This window comes from Archocentrus centrarchus, unplaced genomic scaffold (assembly GCF_007364275.1).
Source record: "Archocentrus centrarchus isolate MPI-CPG fArcCen1 unplaced genomic scaffold, fArcCen1 scaffold_26_ctg1, whole genome shotgun sequence".
NCBI classification, from domain to species: Eukaryota; Metazoa; Chordata; class Actinopteri; order Cichliformes; family Cichlidae; genus Archocentrus; species Archocentrus centrarchus.
This window is the reverse complement of record NW_022060256.1, coordinates 3,076,954-3,099,376: the sequence shown is the minus strand read 5'-3', so window position 1 is coordinate 3,099,376 and position 22,423 is coordinate 3,076,954. Positions and strand designations below refer to the sequence as shown.

At 47.0% G+C, this 22,423-nt stretch overlaps 1 protein-coding gene across 1 annotated transcript in view; it reads right to left on the bottom strand.

The window, feature by feature from the left end:
• Positions 1-418: 418 nt before the first annotated feature.
• Positions 419-22,423, bottom strand: part of prkg2 (protein kinase cGMP-dependent 2) — a 55,085-nt gene continuing 33,080 nt past the window's right edge. The window contains exons 8-19 of the mRNA XM_030723488.1: positions 17,088-17,182; positions 16,750-16,818; positions 16,431-16,529; positions 15,845-15,995; positions 14,577-14,713; positions 8,397-8,486; positions 8,019-8,160; positions 4,487-4,650; positions 4,219-4,341; positions 3,880-3,942; positions 3,328-3,394; positions 419-2,599 (exon numbers count right to left, since the gene is read on the bottom strand). Of these exons, the coding sequence (XP_030579348.1) occupies positions 2,504-2,599; positions 3,328-3,394; positions 3,880-3,942; positions 4,219-4,341; positions 4,487-4,650; positions 8,019-8,160; positions 8,397-8,486; positions 14,577-14,713; positions 15,845-15,995; positions 16,431-16,529; positions 16,750-16,818; positions 17,088-17,182 (1,296 nt within the window). The 3' untranslated portion in view covers positions 419-2,503. The remainder of the gene's footprint in view (positions 2,600-3,327; positions 3,395-3,879; positions 3,943-4,218; positions 4,342-4,486; positions 4,651-8,018; positions 8,161-8,396; positions 8,487-14,576; positions 14,714-15,844; positions 15,996-16,430; positions 16,530-16,749; positions 16,819-17,087; positions 17,183-22,423) is intronic.

Genomic DNA, 22,423 nt, shown 5'->3' with positions numbered 1-22,423 from the left:
GCATCAGATGAAGGCAGTCGGAGATGCAGTGTAGTATATTATGTGTGCTGACCAACAATCCACATCAAGTTTAATGACTTTGCATTAAAATGTTAAAGGCAGTGATGCACCTGCAGAGAGGCAGCTCCCTCCCCACAGCTCTTCTAGTACTATGAAGAATGTCTGAGAACATGTCTAGAAAAATCTGATTTGAATTTGGCCAGTCGTTTAAGGTCATCTTCTCAGGTGTGATCAGTCAGCTTCCAGTGCGCCTGCTAGTTTTAGATCCCTCCCTGAATGTCAGTTCTTCACTGCACTGCTGTAACTGACCTCAGCTGTCATAGGGCAAGAGGCAGGGTACACCTGTACAGGTCTCCGGCCTGTCACAGGGCGAACACAAAGAGACAGACAACCATCCACACCTATGGGCAACTTAGAGTCACCAGTTAACCTAACCCCAGTAAGTGCACGTCTTTGGACTGTGGGAGAAAACCGACATGGGGAGAACAGAAAGGCCTGGGCCAAGGTGGAATCAAACCCACACCTTCTAGCTGTGAGGCAACAACACTAAACACTCTGCTGCCCACATTCAATTGATTGATTGATTGATTGATTGATTGATTGATTGATTGATTGATTGATTGATTGATTGATTGATTGATTGGAGGGGTCAGACTGTCAGCATGCACCTCTGCAGAGACCTCTGAGGTTCTAACAAGCTGGACTGTGGTGCATGTCATCAAAGTACATGGAAAACAAAGGCGTTTTTTTGCTTCATTCACCATTCGAACCACTTGCCAGATTTGCCTCCCCGAAAGGTCAAAGGATCCTTATTTTGACACACATATCAGAGGCACAAGTACATAATGGGACGTCCTCTGAGTGACCTAGAAAATGGTCCAGTGAGTTGTGCAAACTTCATGTTATCTTTTCACAGAGCCAGCATCAGGGCCAAATTCTGACAACTGCTTGTCAAATGGATGATGTTCACTCTCACACACAGACTACAAGCTTTGTCAGAGAGGGTTCATCTGACTACCATTAACCAAAACACCATCAGATGTATTCATGTCCTCTCTGCAGTAAGAGGATAACTTGTGAGCACAGCCTTAAAATCCACCTCCAGTTGTCCATCACAGTAACTAGTGGGCCACTTTAGGGCATCCCGCATCTTTGCTTGTGATCCAACGAGAGGTAAGACCTCTTTTAGGGCTGCTGAAGGGAGAAGAAATGATCTGCTCTGGGGTAGGTCAGTGTTAAGTAGGAGCTAATGCACTACTTCTAACATTTTACACACGTCTGAGTCAAAAGCTTCACAATGAGAAAGTTCACATTTGAAAGTGATCACTCTAAAAGGATTGCTTAAGTGTGTTACAAAAATGCATTTATAAAAAAATGACACAGCTCCTCTGAACACATACATGATATTTACAAAATTCATTTTTTAAGGTTTACATAAAGGAGTGAGTAGCTTAGATTGTATAAACTGTGTGTTTGGGATGCTTGTGCTTTACATTATTCAGTATATATACACATGGTATCTGATTCAAACCCAAAGTGTTTAAAATGGAAAACACACATTTTTAAGTTCTTCTAAATCTTCTCATGAAGACTTTCTGCCTCTGCTGGTCCTCCTCACATCATCAGCACCTCAGAGTGACCAAACCCCCACTCCTCCTTGGAAAGCTTTGGCTGCAGTTCAAAAAAGGATTCCCGGCTGCGGGATACTCACACTTTATGATTTAAGTGGAGAGAAGATGTTCCTGTTTTTATCCATGTCATGTGTGGGCAGTGGAGAGGTTATGAGGATAACTGGTTGTTAGTTACTCTGACTATAACAACCTGTTGTTATATTCACCAATAACACCACAAATTGAGTTCATTCATTCTGTGCCAGAGTTTCGTCTTAGCGTACTAACGTTAGCCCGCTAAAGAGTGCTACCTTACCCAACGTCACCTGATTTAACACCAATATTAGCAACATTTTTATAAATGACTAAATTCCGCTTTTCTGTTGTTTGCATAAAGGGACTACAGCTGAGGTTTTGTCAGTTAATGATTAATACATTAACCCTGCATATCAAGCTAGGCAGCTGCATACTAATTAATGTGAGACTGACCACTGTTAGCCAAAACCTTCTGTTGTTATTAAGAATAAAATTCTTCCTGATGAGTGGTGGCCCAGTGTGAGGTAACAGCTCGTGTACTTCACGTTTAGCTTTGTTGAACACTTGAATGTTGGCGCTGCTGTTGGAGCAGCTAAAACTGTTCTGAATCGTCTCAACTTCTTCTTTGTCAAACGTAGCCTTAAATAGAAAGTAACATCGAATAATACACCGTTACACTATCGCACATATTGTAGTGCAAGACTCTGGTAATATCCTGTATTTGCTTAGCTGTCATATAGCTGAGCAACTGCTGAGGGCCTCAGTCATGGCTGGTACAGGTCATAAGCTCCAACTTCCCTATTACATTTGAGTTGTTAGTGTGTGCAGTGGAAGGAAAAAAGACAGAGGACAAGTTCTCAGAAGTCCACGTCCCAACCAGACAGCTCATCAGGAGGACTGTCCTCATCTGGAGGGTAGCTGTCGAAGTAACTGTGATCTGTTGGTCCTGTGAGCTATGGAGGAAAGGAAGGAAGATTTTAGGATAGGTACTGAGTCAGTCGGGAACCCAACGGTGACCACTGATGTACAACTAAATTTAAAATGGCATTTTTTAAGGTAATACTTGTTGCTACCATAAACTGTTTCACACATGAACTCCAAATAATGTTGTGAGAATGATGGTGGGACACTGTTCTCATGTGGAACAGTACAGTATAAAGCTTGCAGGAGGCAGAATGCATGATGGCTACTGTCTTGCTGGGAATACACATGATAATTCCTGTCTTTATCAATATGGAATGCTGTTTTTCCACACAGGAGCTATCAGGCAGGTTATATGTGTTCCCAGTGTCGGTGCCTCCCCAGAGGACTTCTTTCAGGGCTTGAACATGAGCTAAAGAGAGGGAGCCGTGCTGGAAGTGGTGAATCTGAGAAATGTGATGCTATCTGATTGTTTTATAGCTGCTACTTTTTATAGAAAGTAGCAGCTCATGAGCAGAGAGCTGCTTCATCCTGTGTGCTGTGGCTGCCATATGTGTGTTCTGCACAACAGAAAGAGGGACAGAGACGGCCGAGATGTGGTGAAACTCCATTTTTAACAATTAAAAACAGCTGCCATTACTTCCACTGTAGCCTAAAGAGTAAACATTATTTTTTCCAATGCAGCTGCTCTGACAGCATATCCACACTTGTGTTATGATACCAAACTGCAAGTTTTACAAGTCTGAATATCCTCACTTACTTCTCTTTTCAGTGGAGAGAGTAAGGTTCTTGCCTTCAGCCCCTCCCAGTTGAAGCCATTAAACCACCTTCAGATACATTAGAGAAAGCACATAGTAAACATGTCAGTAAGTATATTCATCTCTTTGTCTTCATTAACTATAAATATATAGTTTGAAAGTTTAAACATGGTGCTCGTGGTGGTTATTTTATTCTGGAACAAGAACCCTTCTGTATATTTGGCTTTGACCTTTTTTCTTGGTGGTGTGCCTCACTGAAAGGTAACCCTGAATCCATCAGTTTACCTGAGGTCAGCATCAGATTTAAAAACATGAATCCCTGCGAGATATAATTTATGGCACCAATATATCATTTTCTGTAATGTGTTAGCCTCATGTTGTGTTCATAAAGGAAGAAAGGAGTAAAATAAGAATGCAGAAAGTCCAATAATTTGATGAGCACACTGTGTTCAGTGATTATCTAATTGTAAAGGCCATAAACCACAAACCTTCATCCATAATGTTCAATCAGTGCTTATTTGGCTAATCTTCCCGCTGAGTCACTTCCTACTTACCTGTGCTTCTTAATATCAGTTATTCCATTTTTGAGATTGCCCAGTCGCTCTGAGGGGTTCCGCCTGTGAAATGAATCAAAGTAGAGAAATTAACTCTTTACCAAATCACTGCGCTGGTTCAGAGAAGGTTGGATTTTTTCTTGCTTGCCGTCTCTTCCTCTGTTCTTCAGGTAAATTAAAGGAACTGGGCCTCAGGTATACTGAGGGTGGGTACAGCTGGTCTAAGATTTGTCCTCTCAGCACATTCATCAGCTATCATCAGATTTCTGAAAAACTGAACTGAGGATTTCCTACCTGCTTAAGTTTGAGGTATGTTGCACTGCCCATGTGATTCTATACCTGCATAGCTTGCGTATGAGGTCTTCCGGTCTCTTTGTTATCTTCTTTGGGAAGTCCATCTTCTCAATGCCCCTCAATATGAAAGTGTACGTCATCATCTGGTCACTTCCTGAGAATGGAGGACTATAGAGTGGAGAAGAAATATGCAGATATTTAAGGAAGCTTTTAGCAGTACTTTGTTCATAAATGACTGCAGGTCAGCAGGCAGCTTCAAGTGATGACTGAAAGGATGAATATAAGGCAAGAAAGGCTTGCTGCATTCTCTAACCTGCCAGTAAGAAGCTCAAACACCAGGATGCCCAAAGACCAGAAGTCCACGCTGAAGTTGTGGCCTTTGTTGAGGATAATCTCCGGGGCCACGTACTCTGGAGTGCCACAGAAGGTCCAAGTCTTCTGGCCACATCTAATCTTCTTGGCAAAACCAAAGTCAACCTGGAAACGGAGAGTTTGGTAGTTAAGATTCAAGAGCAGTTTCCTGCCAGCCTGTCAGTCTCCACTTATGCGTCGATAGATTCAACTTTATTGTCATTACTCAGTGCAAGTACAGGGCAATGAAATGCAGTTAGCATCTACCAGAAGTGCAAATAGTAGCATTGTGCAAAGTCGTGCAAATATGGAAACTGTGCAATTACAGAGAGAGTGCAGAAAGTATTGTGCAATTATGGATAACCCATTATCCAGTAATGCTGACTCTTTAAAAAGTCCTTTAAGGCTTTTCCATAAAAATGCCTGACTACATACTAGGGTTTAATCCCGGGAAACGGGATTCCCGGGAAATGCGATCAGAACCATTTCCCGTTTCCCGGGAAACGTTAGACGGGAAACCGGGAAAAAAGTCGCACGCGTCGATTTGACTTTCAGAAAGAAAAGAAAGCTTCAGCATGTTAAATTTAAGGAAATATTGAGAGAAGGGTTCGTTTAATGCGAAAAGCATTACTCTTCATTTCAGGCACGTTCAGCCTCCGTTTAAGGCTTCAGCCTTCATCGCAAGCGTTTTAATAGAGCTTTTACACAGTTGTACTTTTTTCCTCTTTAATTTGTTGAAATCGTAGGCAATGTGTTTACCCTAAGGTATTTTGTATTATATAATTTTATATTATTATATATTGTTATATTGCATTATATAGCCTATAAAATATGCCTGCCCCGAACAATAAAGAAATATCTGTTTAACTTCGAGTGTTTCTTTTCCTCTTTTGCAGCCGCTTACTAACAATCATGAATTAGGATACGGGCCTAATGTGTGAAGAAATGATCATGAAATAGATTGCTTTAACATATTTCGCTTTTAAAATGGAGTTGAGTAAAATGTATATTTTTTAGGCTATAAGGATCGGCCAGTTTTTCAAAAGACGATTCACAGCGAACCTACTTTAACCCTCAGACACGGTGTTATAAATTTGTTGTTGCCAGAATGGCAATGACCAAGTCGTAGTGCATTACTCAAGGCCCTGTGTTATGCCATATTATAGTGTAGTACAGTAGTTAACTTTTCAATGACTATTACAGCGTTCCACTGGTGGAGATATAGCGCAACAGATGTCTGTGTAGATTCTCAGTCATCCAGGTCATAGTAGTCTCTGGAGCTTGAAAAAGGCGACTGGACTTCTTTTTGTTTCTTGAAGACGTTTCACCTCTCATACGTCACCAACTTTCCCCCGCTTACAGTGCTGTCCTGAGCTCCCTTCCCAGACGTCTCAACCCCCATTCACACCTTTGTTCCAGTGACCTCAATAGGCCACAGGAAACAATGGAGCGGAGTCCTTAATTGGTTTCAACTGAAACCACTGATTAAATATGACCCACGCCCCCTTCACACCTGGGCACATGTGTTCACACACATGATCAATAGAGGGTCATAACCACCTCCAGGGGACTACGCCCACAGGGGTTTAAATACCTGGGTCTCTCCACCATTTGGTTGAGAACTGAAGAAGCCTTTCGGATGAGAGGTGAAACGTCTTCAAGAAACAAAAAGAAGTCCAGTCGCCTTTTTCAAGCTCCAGAGCGCAACAGATGTCGCCACGACAGCGTGGCTGAGTCTTTATCAATGCTGTGGAGATGAACCGTATTGTTTTGCACCAGCAGTTGTAAAATATCTTGGTATAATTCCATGTACAATGGAGGAATATTCGAATTATATTTGTTAAGGGAGTGTTGAGGAACGATACAACACCGCATAGCTCGAGCACTCGAATGTCGAGATGTAGGTTTTATTGCGTTAATCAAGTCGACGTTGCCCCCTACTGGGCATAACAGGACATAGCTGGAAAGCTACCTCTACAATATCACAATAGGTTAAGGCCGACACAGGCTACAGAAGGCCTAATTAAAATAAAAAAATAAATAAACTTTTTCCCGGGAAATGGCTCGTCTTTTCCCGGGATTTGATTCATGTCATTTTCGGGAAAAATATTAAACCCTACTACATACTTCAGGAACCATGGAGACCTGGATCTGCACTGAGTAACGCTTCCGAGCTTCTTGTTCTCTTAAACATTTTGATATCTAAGCAGGTTTTATGAGACACACAAAATAACAGCCAATCATCAGAGATGTGTGGCAGGCATTTCTGTCTCATTCACTTCTGTTACCTTTTCCCAGCTTATTTTATCACAGCATTTGTTCGGCGCTCTGGTGGGAGCAGCAGCCACGGTGTTCATGTGTAAGGACGCTGTCACAGTTTGAACTGAAGAGGACAAAAAGCCTCTTTAAACCTTGTTGGTGGGCAAAGTTGCCAAACCCTTTTACTGGATTAGCCTGCTGATTCTATACGTGTGCTCTTTATGTGACCACTGAAACTATAATTACAGTTCTCTTCCATCCACTTAGCCCAGGGCTTCCAAACAAAAAGGCCTGGATTCGTTCCAAGACGGCTCCTGAGCTGTGAGTCTTCTGTCTTCTAAAATGATTTTTTACAGATGGTTTTATCTAATTTATTTAGTGAATTAACTTTTCAGTAGCTGAAACGGCAGCCCTTTTAATTGTTTACCACGTACTTACGATGTTTTATAGTGCTTATAAAACACGTGAACATTATGTTCTTTTAGGTGAACCAGCTGATAATTTACATGCACTTTTTTTACTGGGTCTTTTATGGTGCAATAAGTGTAACTGCTGTGTTTCTGCACTGAGTCAAAGACAATGATGTGTCACACCATGATTTAAAAAACTGCACTAAAATAATACAAAAGCACTGAAAATGTGCATCAGCGCGGTGTGTGGAACCAACAGGATGGACTACAGGTCACAGTTCATATTTACTTCCCTTGCCTCCATTGAATAACAACCACAAAATGTAAAAGGGAACTGAAACATTGTAATTCACTAATATAAGTAGTAAAAATATATATATATAAAACACAGTGTTACTAATATATGCAGTACTCAGCAGAACACCAAACCAGTGACTGAAGCCCTAAAACCGCCTGTGAGTCACAGCTCAGGGCACAGAGCGAGGCAGCCAGCGGGAGCTCACGGCACCCGCAGAGCCCAGAGGAGCAGAAGAATTAACTGCATCAATTTGCACAAGGTTTAAATGGCTGACGCAGAACGTGGGTGGAGCAAAAAACAGCAGAAAACACTTAAACAGACCTGCGAAATGTCAGGCACTCAGGTGCGACCAAAGAAAATGTTTAGTTGTGCTTGACAGACTCTTTTTGGTTCCCTGGAAGACCAAAATGGTGCACACGTGACTGCACACGTTTTGATTAAACTTAACAACTCCAGACTATGAGAAATGCACTATCGCAGCAGGAAAAACATGCTGACTGTTCTTCTTTCATGATTTTGAGTCCCACCAGTTTGATGTATCCTTCAGCATCCAGTATGAGATTCTCAGGCTTCAGGTCTCTGTAGAGGACACCTTTGCGATGGAGGTACTCAAAAGCCTCTGTGACGCAGCCCACGCAGAACTTAGCAGCCGGCTCATCAAAGCTGCCCCTGAAGACAAACCCCCCCCAAACAAATTCAAGCTTTTAGCTGAGAAGCAGGGTCAGACCCTCTGCCCCTCAGGATGAAGCAGGGGAGAGGTTTCATCACACAAATGCTCCTGAAAAGAGTTAGAGCAGCACTTATAAGCTCATTAAATGATGTCAGTCCCAACACTGCAACGGGCTGTGATTTCTTTTTTTTTTTTTAGGTTTTGGTGGCTCCAGACAGTGGTTGGCATCTCCTACCTGTCTCTAAGCAGACTCCAAACCTCTCCACCCAGACAGGCCTCCAGCAGCATGTACACATATTTGGGATCCTTGAACGTGCGATATAGTCTGGAAAAAAAACAAGCACAAACAAGTTCAGCTCCAAATATGACATTGGACATTTGTTTCATGATTTAAGATCAGAATTTACTGTTTTATTTATATAGTTTACAGCGGCCTGGAGGCCTTTTATAATTCAGGATAACAATATCAGAGCGAACCCCATCACACAGAGTCCTGCAGGGGCAGCCAGTAACCAGGACAGGCTGTGAGCGAATGGAAACAGATAACGTAAATGCTACTGTTTGATTTACAGTCTAATCTTTTTTCTGTATATTCTAATTATCACATTAAAATAGTAGAGGACAGTCAGCTTTAATCTAAAATGTTTGCATTATAAATAGATTACATATTGTAATGATCCATGATGGACGTTATTGCTAAATGTGTGTCACAGTTATTGTTCTCTTTAAGTTAGGTTGTTTTGGGGTTGAACCGGAAGGAGATGTGGGGGGGTCGCTCTTGGGAGGGAGGTCTCTTTTTTTCTTGTGTGAGTTAGAGTTGGCTGTATCCGGCGAGAGCTGTTCTGTGTGTGTCCGGCCTGATTAAATGGTGTTAGTAACGAAACCTCTGCCTGGTGCTTGGGTGACATAACGGAACGTTACACTGGTGTCAGAAGCTTAAACTACGAACTACCACGCCTGGATCTATTACCAGCGGCTCTGCTCACGGCTCAGGGACACAACTCCCGATTATGCGGAGGAACACTGTTAAGAAGGAGGAGCAGGAGATGGATATCCGACCCGCTCGCAGCGTGAGGGAAGCGGCGCTCCAGCTGGCTGCTGAGGCTGGGTTCTCCCCAGGTTTGTCTCGGCTGGAGGGCCGTTCGCGCCATGATCGCCATTTCGGCGGGACGGAGCGGAGGTCATGTGATGTAAACAATGATGGCAGCGCCCATGCACAGCCGGCTACGGTAAACATAAAGACACCCAAGTTCAGCGGTAAGACGCCGTGGGAAGTGTTTATTGCTCAGTTTGAACTATTAGCTGCTGCAGCTGGCTGGTCTGTCGAACATAAAGCATTGCAATTAGCTCTGTGCCTGTGTGAGGATGCAGCAGCATGCCTGCTGCTGCTGAGTGAAAGAGAGAGGGGAGACTATACTGCTCTAGTTGGGGCACTCCAGAGACGGTTTGGGCAGTATAACCAGCCTGTGCTACTGAGGTCAGAGTTTCACAACAGACGGAGACTGCCTGGAGAACCGCTGCGTATCCTGGCCCATGACATTGAGTGCCGCTGCAGGCGGGCCTATGACAACATGCCCCTTGCAGTGCAGACAGAGCTCGCCCGTGATCAGTTCCTACAGGCCCTCAGTCCCAAAGAGCTCCGTATTCAGACACAGCTTGCTCGTCCAACCACACTCAGTGCAGCTCTGGAGTTGGCGTTGGAGAGGGAGATGCTGACAGGACCTCCTGGAGGGGCTGAGGATTCACCAGTGGTCAGAGCAACATCTGCACCTGCTGAGCGGACGGAGAGGCAGGGGGGACCACACAGCATGACCCAGGCGGCTGCTCTTCAGTCACCTTCTCCCCGTGCTGGCACACGCCGCCGACCACAAAGCTGCTGGGGATGTGGACAAGCTGGACATCTCATCAGGCAGTGCCCCAGGTTTGCAGCGGCGCAGGGAAACGGTCAGGGGCCCGTGTAGGTGGGAGTACACGGGCCGTCGTGACCAACACCCCCACACCACCCACATTGTCACCTGGCATGGTCATTACTGTAGGCTGGACCCAAGTTGGTGACTTTTGCCACATTCCGGTGGTGGTTGATGGGGTATCCTGCACAGCACTCCTCGACACAGGGTCCAACACAACACTGGTCCGACCTGACATCATTCCAGCTGGGACTGCCATGCAAACAACCAATGTGCAGCTTAAGACAGTGACTGGTGACCTGGCCCCCATAAAAGGGAGGGGGATGTTTCAGTTTAAGGTTGGAGACCTAACCATGCCTTTTGCTGCCTGGGTGGCTGACGTCCAGGATGCCTGCATCCTGGGGCTGGACTTTTTACGAGCCATTGATGGTGTGCTGGACCTCGGGGAAGGCTGTCTGTTACTCCCGGGAGGAGAGAGGGTGCAGCTTAAACCCCCACCTTTAAACCCATCCCCTGCTGTAATAGCGGCTTGCACCTCGGAGTCCCCTGTATTACCACTAGTTGAACAGCGAACTGATGAAGAGGAGAGGCTGTCAGCAGTGAGAAACGTCTGGTCCAGGAACTGTGAGGGCCTGACTCAGCAGCAGCAAGGAAGTCTATGGCAGGTGCTCTTGGACTTTAAAGACATTTTTGCCCTCACAGAGTGTGATGTAGGCCTGACACACTTGGTGGAACACGTTATTGACACTGGGGATGCTCGTCCTGTTAAAATGCGTCCTCGTCGCCTTCCTCTGGCTCATCAGGAGGCGGCTGACAAAGAACTGTGTGAGATGCTAAAGATGGGCATCATAGAGCCATCTGAAAGTCCCTGGGCATCCGCTGTGGTGATGGTGCCCAAGAAGAACAGTCCACGAATGCGCTTCTGCGTGGACTACAGGCCACTTAATAAAGTTACTAAAAAGGACTCTTATCCCCTTCCCAGAATCGATGAGTCTCTCGACCTGGTGGCAGGGTCTTCCTGGTTCTCCACCCTGGACCTGCGAAGTGGTTACTGGCAGGTGCCTCTGTCCCCAGATTCTAGACCAAAGACGGCCTTTTGCACGAACAGGGGACTGTGGCAGTTCAGAGTCCTGAGCTTTGGCCTGTGCAACGCCCCAGCCACCTTTGAGAGACTTATGGACGGTGTGCTGGCTGGTGTCCCAAGACAGCAGTGTCTGGTCTACCTGGACGACCTCCTGGTGCATGGGACCTCTTTTGAAACCACCATGGATACCCTGAGACAGGTAATGAAGAGAGTAAGGGCCGCAGGCCTTAAGCTGCACCCGGACAAGTGTCACTTCATGAGGAGGGAGGTGGAGTTCCTTGGTCACAAGTTGGGTCGGGAGGGCATCAGCACTTTGGAGGAAAAAGTGCAGACCATTAGGGACTGGCCCACTCCCGCAGACCAGGTGCAACTAAAAAGCTTCCTGGGACTGGCGTCATATTACAGGAGGTTTGTAAAAGGCTTCTCCTCCATAGCTGCACCACTCTTTCGCCTGCTGCAGAAGGATCACGACTTCAGCTGGACCCAAGACTGTCAGCAGGCATTCGACACCCTGCGCAGATCCCTGACGGAGTCTCCGATCCTTGCCCCACCTGACCCCGCACTACCATTTGTCCTGGACACAGATGCAAGTAGTGTGGGACTGGGAGCCGTGCTGTCGCAGGTCGGACCTGAAGGTGAGAAGGTGGTGGCATACTTCAGCCGAGTCCTGAATAAGAGTGAGCGACGCTATTGTGTCACACGGCGAGAGCTCCTGGCTGTGGTGATGGCAGTGAGACACTTTAAGTACTACCTATGTGGCACGCCTTTTATCATCAGGACTGATCATGCCGCCCTCCAGTGGCTTATGTCTTTCAGAGAACCAGAGGGGCAGGTGGCTCGTTGGCTGGAGGAGCTCCAGGCCTTTAATTTCACTGTGGAGCACAGAGCAGGGGCACACCACTCCAATGCGGATGCACTATCCCGCCGCCCATGTGCCGCGACAGGCTGCCGCTATTGTGGGAAGCGGGAGGAGAAGGAGAGGGAACTCACAGCAACAGATAATCCTGCACAGCTCTCCTGCAGGGCACTCCTAGTGGTGGACATGGCAGAATGGAGGGCCCAGCAGGAGCAAGACACCGACCTGCTACCAGTACTACGATGGCTTGAGAACGAGCAGCGACCTAACTGGGATGAGGTTACCGGGCTCTCTATCGCCACCAAAGGGCTGTGGGCCAAGTTCAATGCTCTAAGGTTGGACAAGGGAGTGCTGCAGCGCGGCTGGAAAGATCCTGCTACAGGTGAGGAAAGGTGGCAAGTTGTGGTACCCAAGTCGCTAAGGCCAGCGGTGCTGGAAGCCTGCCATGGGAGTAGAGGCGCTGGCCACTTTGGCGTGTCAAAGACCCTTCGCCGCCTGCGCCAGGGTTACTATTGGGGCCAGCAGCGTAGAGATGTGGAGGGCTTCTGCCGAAGCTGTGACTCCTGTGCCGCCCACAAAGGTCCGCTGGACCAGTCCCGTGCTCAACTTCAACAGCAACCGGCAGGTGCACCGATGGAGCGAGTGGCTGTGGACATCATGGGGCCATTTCCCCGGACTGATAGGGGAAACCGCTATGTGGTTGCTGCTATGGACTATTTTACCAAATGGCCAGGAAGCATACGCCATCCCGGACCAGGAGGCGGAGACAGTGGCTGACACATTAGTGGAGGGAATGCTCAGCAGATTTGGAACGGCAGGGGTTCTTCACAGTGACCAAGGCCGTAACTTTGAGTCCAGGGTGTTTGCTGCCATGTGCGAACGCCTTGGAATTCAGAAGACCCGCACCACGCCACTCCACCCCCAGAGTGATGGCCTGGTGGAAAGGTTTAATAGGACACTGGCCCAGCAGTTAGCCATCATCACGTCAGAACACCAGCGTGACTGGGACACTCACCTCCCACTCATCCTAATGGCCTACAGGTCGGCCGTCCAGGACTCCACCCAGTGCACACCCGCCCTGCTCATGTTAGGGAGAGAACTAAGGACCCCTGCTGAACTGGCTTTTGGGAAACCTCCTGATGCTCCGGATGCGCCACCGGGTCAAAGCTATGCCAGGAAGCTGCAGGACCGACTGGAGTCGGCGCATTCCTATGCTCGGGACCAGCTGGCAAAGGCGGGACTGCGGCAAAAGAGAAACTACGACCTGACTACTAAAGGGAGGCACTTCCGTGCTGGAGAGCTGGTGTGGGTCTACAGCCCGAAGAGAAAAAAAGGACGGTGTCCTAAACTGGACAGCAACTGGGTTGGACCCTGCAGTGTCCTGGAACGAGTTGGGGAAGTGGTTTATAGAGTACAGTTACCACCTAGAGGCAGGAAAGTGGTCCTGCACAGAGACAGGATGGCCCCTTATAAGGGTCGTTCTCCTTCCCTTTCTCTGAGGGATGCGTGCAAATCCCCCACACTCCAGCTCAGCTGGACTCTCAGCTGGACATGGCTCCCTCCCCATCCCCTTGTTCTCCCCCTCAGTTTCCTGTAGTTCATGCCACCCCTCGGAAGCCAAAGAGGCGACGTCAACTGCCTCCCCGCCTCAGAGACTGTGTTTTTCCCTCGAGGACGAGGAACTTTTTGTTGGGGGAGCAGTGTAATGATCCATGATGGACGTTATTGCTAAATGTGTGTCACAGTTATTGTTCTCTTTAAGTTAGGTTGTTTTGGGGTTGAACCGGAAGGAGATGTGGGGGGTCGCTCTTGGGAGGGAGGTCTCTTTTTTTTCTTGTGTGAGTTAGAGTTGGCTGTATCCGGCGAGAGCTGTTCTGTGTGTGGCCGGCCTGATTAAATGGTGTTAGTAACGAAACCTCTGCCTGGTGCTTGGGTGACATAACGGAACGTTACAATATTAAATTGCAAGCTGCTAAAGCAACAATACAAAAACCTTTGATAAACAGGAAGCAGGGGACCTGAATTATTCAATGTAGCCTGAGCAGTAATTATTTGTGAAGTGACATTTTCGTATTTTACTGTAAACAGGGCCCAGGTCCATGTACACATTTAATATCGAGCTTTGTGAAAGTGCAGAGTGGACGTGCACCCGACCACAGCGCAGCCTGACGCGGTCTTAGATTAGCTCACAGATTAGAAATAACACAGGTACACAGAGTGTGTGAAGAGGAGGTTAGCTGGATGAGGGTTACAGCAGGTGAAGAATGGCTTTAATATCAGAGTCTGTTCCACTACACACGGTGAAATCGGATCATCATAATCTCACAAAAGACAAAGAAAAGCTACTGTTGCAATATTTCATAAGAAATAACCACATTTTGTTAGCAGATATCTCAATATCCCCTGCTATTCTACCCCACTGAGGAGATTTAATCTGCTCAAGTCCCCAACTGTGATCTCATCAAAAACTAATAAGCACAGCACGGTATTCCCAGACTAATGCAGCAGAGATTCATCATGTAGGATACGAAATGGAAATGAGCTGGAAGGCTGGGTGGGAGGACTGACTTGACTACGAAAGGCGAGCGAGCCTCTGCAAGGATCCTCCTCTCAGAGTGGATGTGCTCTTCCTGCCTATTGTCCACAACGTGCTTCTTCTTGATGACCTTGAGTGCAAAGGTGATGTCCTCACCCTTCACCTTCACCTGCAGATGGATATAACAGGTCAGGTGTGACACAGCATGGACTTCCAATAGCAGGAACGCCACAGTCGTCTTGGTTCCCACATAAACATTAAAACAGGTTTGCTTGAAATTGCTCCTGCTGCTCCTATCCATGAATATGCCGTCATAATGAACTCTCAGGGCAGTAAATTCAGACAAAATCCAAACAACAGATGTAAAAATGTGCAAACAGTTCCTACATGAAACTGCTCACAACATGGTTTGTGGATTTTTATTGAATTTTATTTTGTTTTGAGGGGTCAGGTCATGATTTCTAGAAATTTTTCCAGTGGATTTTTTGGCCCTCTGAACATGACATGGCAGCAAGTGGCTTTTAGTTCCACTGTATTCAGGAGAAGGTGGACATCTCAGCTGCTCACACCAAAATTATCTAGTTGGATAAACAGCACTGCTGTCCAGACGAAGTACATTTGATTTTGTGATGAGCTGTCCCCGATGAGCAGTTTCATGGCTGAGTGAGGCCAATTCTGTCATTATTCTCCGACAGATCAAACGTGTGGGGGTGATTCAAAGACTAGAACTTGTATCTGGTAGCTTTTCACTCTCGACATAACTTATGCCTGTTATGTTATGGGCACTGATGGAACCAGTGAGCAGTGTGTATTGATGATGTGACTGCTGATAGATGTGTACAGGCCTGTACTCTCTGCTCAGAGTCAGACAAATGCTGAAAAACTGATTGGACAGCACTTCACACTGCAAATGGATAAATGACCCAAAGCAAACTGCAAAACAACCCAAGAAATGGGATATTTTCCAGTGGCCAAATTTCAACCCAATCTTAATCAGCTCAGTCAGTTCCTGCAGACAAAACTGAATACAGGAAACCTCACAAACAAGCAGCAAATGATGGTGGCTGCAGTAAAGGCCTGCAGAGCTTCTCAAGGGAGGAAACACAACATTTGGAGATGTTCATGGTTCTACACTTCAGGATTTTCATCTCCATAGTAAAAACAATCTATATATTGTGAATATTACCCTCTAAACCCTCTGGGGACCGTGTTTAAAAGTGGCTGCAAACATTTGACTGAAACTCCACTGTGGTGTTGGACAGAGGAAAAAATAGGACTGTTGTCAACGTTTAGGCCTCACCAGTTCTACTCGTCCAAACCCACCGACCCCGAGGGTAGCCATGACCTCCAGGTGATCAAAGGGCCTGGATGAAGAGAATCGGGAAACCAGCTCCTTCAGCTGGATGACATCAGGAGACAGAGGCTGGCTTTGGTGGCGTGACACAGACTTCCTGGATGAAAGACACAGAAACAGTGTGTTACACATTGAGCAGGAGACGCAGTAGATGCTAACTGCCTCTGTCACTGTCACTGAGTCATTTTTGATGGGAGTTTTCATGTTTGTATTTAAAATGTGAGTTAATCTTTGAGCATTTCATCTGCTAACAGGTGAGCTAATGAAAACATAACAGAGACAAAGAAAAGCTAACAAATGTGTGCAAAACCTTAATAACCTGCATTTACTTAATAACATGCAAACATTATATAAGAAGTCATCAGCAGCTCTTTATTGATACTAAGAATAATGAAATGTGGCACTGAAGTTTTGTCACTTTATTTGGAAATCATCATTTCATCATTTATGTAATATTTTCTTAAATGTATGAACTGTTTTTATGCTCAGGATATTTTCATTCCCCGTCCTGAGCGTCAGCAGCTGCACCTACTTGGCGTGTCTCTTCTTGTCGTCGCGATCGAGTGTTGCCACGTAGCCTTGGAGGTACTTCTGCAGCTCATTGAAGGTGCCCACCGTCTGATCAAATGTCCTAGAAACAAGACATCAGCGATGGGACCACTGGAATGTTGGCTTCATAATCTGATGTGAATTCACTGATACTGATCGACCGACCGAGATAACAAATGAATTTTGCGGGAACATTTCTGGAAAACGTTGACAGCAGCTGAAACTGCTCAAAGCACACAGCTTGTGTGACTATCAGGTGAACAGGTGCGTGTCTTTTACAAGCTAAAGGTGGGAATACTCACTCTCTGTCAATGACGAGGCACTCCACCCCGTTCTCTTCAGCAATGATATTGGCAGACCTGACATCATCACTGCACACAAAACACAGACAGCTGTAAACTACTTTATGACTCCTGGATTATGAAGAAAGCACAAACTGTTGAGAGCTGTTTCAGTTTTGCAGATTTTGGCTGTATATTCACAGATGAATTGTTTTGCACTCTGACTTCCTGTCATTACGTTCACCTCAAAGGAGGTGCTGAGTTGTTTTCTATAAACCCCTCAAGGTGTTTGAATATTTTAATATTTTATTGTCATGACAATCACAGTCAGAAGAGTGAAATGTGTTATTGTGTTTTACCTTATGAGTGCTTTTTCTCCAAAGTAGTCTCCCTTCTGCAGCGTGTTGATGATCTGTGGCAGCTTGTAGGCCTCGGTAGTCTGGGTCACCTTCACCTGCACAACACAGTTTGCTGGACCTCTGTTCATCTATTCACCTCTTTTCTCTGAGCATATTTAAATGCATTGTAAAAACATAAAATTCTAAGAAAATGAAACTGGCATGCACACCCTCTCAAAGGTTTGAGGTTAGTTTGTTTAAGTCATTTCTAATATGATGCTGCAGAATCAGAAATGTTGTAGATGTTACTGATTAATGTTTTCATTAATCAGACATGATTCTTAAAGAGATCTCTACATAAGCATCGGTCATCTCTCTTGTGTTACCTAATCCATGTTTAACTTGTCCAAAGACTCATTGAAAGGGATCATCCTTTGTGGGTTTGATTACACAATACAGGATTTTCTAACTCTACCAATAAAAAATTATTCCTTTTATAAAATAAGATTTATTTTTGAAACTTCTGAAAGTAATTTTTAAAATAAAAAATGAACATCCATCCATCCATCCATCCATCCATCCATCCATCCATTTTCTTCCGCTTATCCGGGGCCGGGTCGCGGGAGCAGAAGCCTAAGCAGAGAAGCCCAGGCTTCACTCTCCCCAGCCACCTCCTCCAGCTCATCCGGAGGGACCCCAAGGCGTTCCCAGGCCAGCTGAGATACATAATCTCTCCAGCGTGTCCTGGCTCTACCACGGGGCCTCTTCCCGTTGGGACATGCCCGGAACACCTCACCCAGGAGGCGGCCAGGAGGCATCCTAATCAGATGCCCGAGCCACCTCAACTGGCTCCTTTCGATGTGGAGGAGCAGCGGCTCTACTCTGAGCCCCTCCCGGATGGCCGCACTCCTCATCCTATCTCTAAGGGAGAGGCCAGCCACCCTTCGGAGGAAACTCATTTCTGGTGCTTGTATTCGCGATCTTATTCTTTCGGTCACTACCCAAAGCTCGTGACCATAGGTGAGGGTAGGAACGTAGATCGACCGGTAAATCGAGAGCTTCGCTTTTACGCTAAGCTCCCTCGTCACCACGACAGACCGGTGCAGCGTCCGCATCACTGCAGAAGCAGCCCCGATCCGCCTGTCGATCTCCCGTTCCCTTCTCCCATCACTCGTGAACAAGACCCCGAGATACTTAAACTCCTCCACTTGAGGCAAGAACTCGTTCCTGAGCCGGAGATGGCACTCCACCCTTTTCCGGCTGAGGACCATGGCCTCAGACTTAGAGGTGCTGATTCTCATGCCAGCCGCTTCACACTCGGCTGCGAACCGTTCCACTGCGAGCTGGAGCCCCCCCCTGATGAAGCCAACAGAACCGCATCTTCTGCGAAAAGCAGAGATGAGACTCTTGAGGCCATCCAAGGAAGAAGCCTTCCGCCACCTGGCTACGCCTAGAAATTCTGTCCATAAAAATTATGAACAGAATCGGTGACAAAGGGCAGCCCTGACGGAGTCCACACCCACAGGAAACAAATCGACTTATTACCGGCTATACGGACCAAGCTCTCACTGTGGTTGTACAAGGACTGAATGGCCCGCAACAATGGGCCAGACACCCCATACTCCCGCAGAACCTCCCAAAGAACACCCCGAGAAACACGGTCGAATGCCTTCTCCAAGTCCACAAAGCACATGTAGACTGGTTGGGCAAACTCCCACGCACACTCGAATATCCTTGAGAGGATAAAGAGCTGGTCCAGCGTTCCACGACCAGGACGAAAACCGCATTGTTCCTCCTGAATCCGAGGTTCGACTAACGGACGCACCCTCCTTTCCAGCACCCTGGCATAGACCTTACCGGGGAGGCTGAGGAGTGTGATCCCCCGAAAGTTGGAGCACACCCTCCGGTCTCCCTTCTTAAAGATGGGGACCACCACCCCGGTCTGCCAATCCAATGGCACTGCCCCAGATCTCCACGCGATGTTGCAGAGGCGTGTCAACCAAGACAGCCCCACAACATCCAGAGCCTTCAGGAACTCAGGGCGAATCTCGTCCACCCCAGGGGCTCTGCCACCAAGGAGTTGTTTAACTACCTCAGTGACCTCACCCCCAGTGATGGTCAAGTCATCCCCCTCATCCCCAGACTCTGCTTCCACTACAGAAGGCGTGTCAGTGGGATTCAGAAGGTCCTCGAAGTATTCCTTCCATCGTCCGACTATAGCCTCAGTTGAAGTCAGCAGTACCCCCCCCCCGCATTATAAACAGTGTGAGTGAAGCACTGCTTTCCCCTCCTGAGTCGCCTGACGGTTTGCCAGAATCGCTTCGATGCCGTCCGAAGTCTTTTTCCATAGCCTCACCGAACTCCTCCCACACCCGAGTTTTTGTTTTGGCCACTACCCGAGCTGCATTCCACTTGGCCTGTCGATACCTGTCAGCTGCCTCTGGAGTCCCACAGGCTAACCAAGCCCGATAGGACTCTTTCTTCAGCTTGATGGCTCCCTTCACCTCCGGTGACCACCATCTGGTTCGGGGGTTACCACCACGACAGGCACCAACCACCTTGCAGCCACAGCTCTGAGCAGCCGCCTCAACAATGGAGGTGCGGAACATGGTCCATTCGGACTCAATGTCCTCAGCCTCCCTCGGAATGCTGTCGAAGTTCTGCCGGAGGTGGGAGTTGAAGATCTCCCGGACTGGGGCTTCTGCCAGGTGTTTCCAGCACACCCTCACAATACGTTTAGGTGTGCCAGGTCTGTCCAGCATCTTCCCCCACCACCTGATCCAACTCACCACCAGGTGGTGATCAGTTGACAGCTCAGCTCATCTCTTCACCCGAGTGTCCAGAACGTACGGCCGCAGATCTGATGATACGATTACAAAATCGATCATTGACCTGCGACCTAGGGTGTCCTGGTGCCATGTGCACTTATGGACATCCTTGTGTTCGAACATGGTGTTTGTTATGGACAAACTGTGGTTTGCACAGAAGTCCAATAACAAAACACCATTCGGGTTCAGATCGGGCAGGCCGTTCCTCCCAATCACGCCCCTCCAGGTCTCACTGTCATTGCCCACGTGAGCGTTGAAGTCTCCCAGCAAGACTATGGAGTCACCAGATGGAGCACTCTCCAGCACCCCACCCAGCAACTCCAAAAAGGGTGGGTACCCTGAACTGTCATTCGGCGCATAAGCGCAAACAACAGTCAGGACCCGTTCCCCAGCCCGAAGGCGCAGGGAAACTACCCTCTCGTCCACCGGTGAAAACTCCGACATACAGGCAGCAAGCCGGGGGATACAAGAATACCCACCCCAGCTGAACAGTTTTTCTTAATTTGCATGAATATAATAAATCACATATGAGCCCCCAAATGTGGTCTCCCATCATTGGAGCTTTCCTGATATCTGTGTTCAAAGTTCATCATATGTTGGTGGAAGTGCTCCCTTTGTCCCTTTGAATACACTCTCATATTCTCCTTGAAGGTGTAAAGGTGTGGACCTTCAGGGACATTTTGCAGTCCATCTCACTACAGCTTTTCACCAACCAGTCCCACATAGTTATCAGCCTTGTTGCCAAGAAAGCTCTGTACTACAGCAATGAAACTCTCTCAGACTTCTCCTTTTCTGAGTTCCTATAGAAATTCTGAGTACTCCATAATCTTTCTGACTTGTGGTTGAACAATTTTTTTTTTTAACCATTTTATAGGCATTTCTTGAAGGGAACACGGCTTAAAAAAAGGTTCAAACCTAAATAAAAAACAGTCGTAACTGGCATTATATGGGAAAAGGACAAATTTGTAAAATCATTGTCTGAACCACAAAAGCAAACTTTGGGATCAAAAATATATTTTTTAAATTTGTTTACATATACAAAACTAGAAAAACAAAGTTTGAACCCAAAGACGAGACAAGGTGTAAATTTGTTACCAAGTGTCTCAAAATGCCCTTCAAAAAAAAAAAAAAATTCATTCCATCCATCCATTTTATTCCACTTATCCAGGGCCGGGTCGCAGAGGCAGCAGTCTAAGCAGAGGAGCCCAGACCCCCCTCTCCCCAGCCACTTCCTCCAACTCATCCGGGGAGACCCCAAGGCGTTCCCAGGCCAGCTGAGTGATATAATCTCCCCAACGTGTCCTGCCCTGGGGCCCCCTCCCTGTAGGACATGCCCGGAACACCTGACCCAAAAGGAGCCCAGGAGGCATCCTAGTCAGATGCCCGAACCACTTCAACTGGCTCCTTTCGATGTGGAGGAGCAGCGGCTCTACTTTGAGCCCCTCCCCTATCACTAAGGGAGAGGCCAGCCACCCTTCAGAGGAAGCACATTTCTGCTACTTGTATTCACCAACTCGTCCCTGAGTCGGAGTGGGCACTCCACCCTTTTCTGGCTGAGGACCATGGCCTCAGACTTAGAGGTGCTAATTCTCATACCGGCCACTTCACACTCAGCTGTGAACCGTTCCACCGCGAGCTGGAGGCCACCACCTGATGAAGCCAACAGGACCACATCAACCGCAAAAAGCAGAGAAGAGATTGTGAGGCCACCAATTATGAATAGAACTGGTGACAAAGGGCAACCCTGACGAAGTCCAAGACCCACAGGAAACGAGTCTGACTTATTGCCGGCAATAAAATTGTCTTCTGAAGGTCACAATTTCTTTCCATAGAGGATGTTGGCATAGATAAATCCACACAGCCTGGGTACAGGTAATGAAGCTGGCAGCTGCTTCTCAGACTGCAGACGCTGCTCATTTGTTTACTGTGGTTTCCTACTTCTCTTACTATTGCAATTAAATCCAGTTTGCACTGTTTTTTCCACTATATTAATATACTCCAGTATGCCAGGAGGAGGCTCCGGAGCAGACCCAGGACACGCTGGAGAGATTATACCTCTCGGCTGGCCTGGGAACACCTTGGGGTCCCCCCCAGATGAGGTGGAGGTGGCTGAGGAGAGAAAAGTCCAGGCTTCTCTGCTTAGGCTACTGCCCCCGCAACCCGGCCCCAGATAAGTGGAATAAAATGGATGGATAGATGGATGGACAGTATATTACTGTAATTCTTGCAGTTTTTTTGTTGTTGATTTTTAGGTGTCTCTGTTTAGACTGCTGACCCTATGACCTGGACCAGGATAAGTGGCAATATATGGAAATTTTACACCATCATTTTACTAAAACATTTCTGTACATCCTCATAGTTCACCTGGTTGAATGTGTGACCCATAGCCTTGGTTGATTGCAACCTTTGCTGCGTTACCCCCCCATCTATATCTCCCCACTTTCCTGCCTGTCTCTATCCAATTAAGGCACAGAAAGCAAAAAGAACAAAATTAAAAAGGAGATGAAAGAAAAAAGAAAGTTCTTCTGT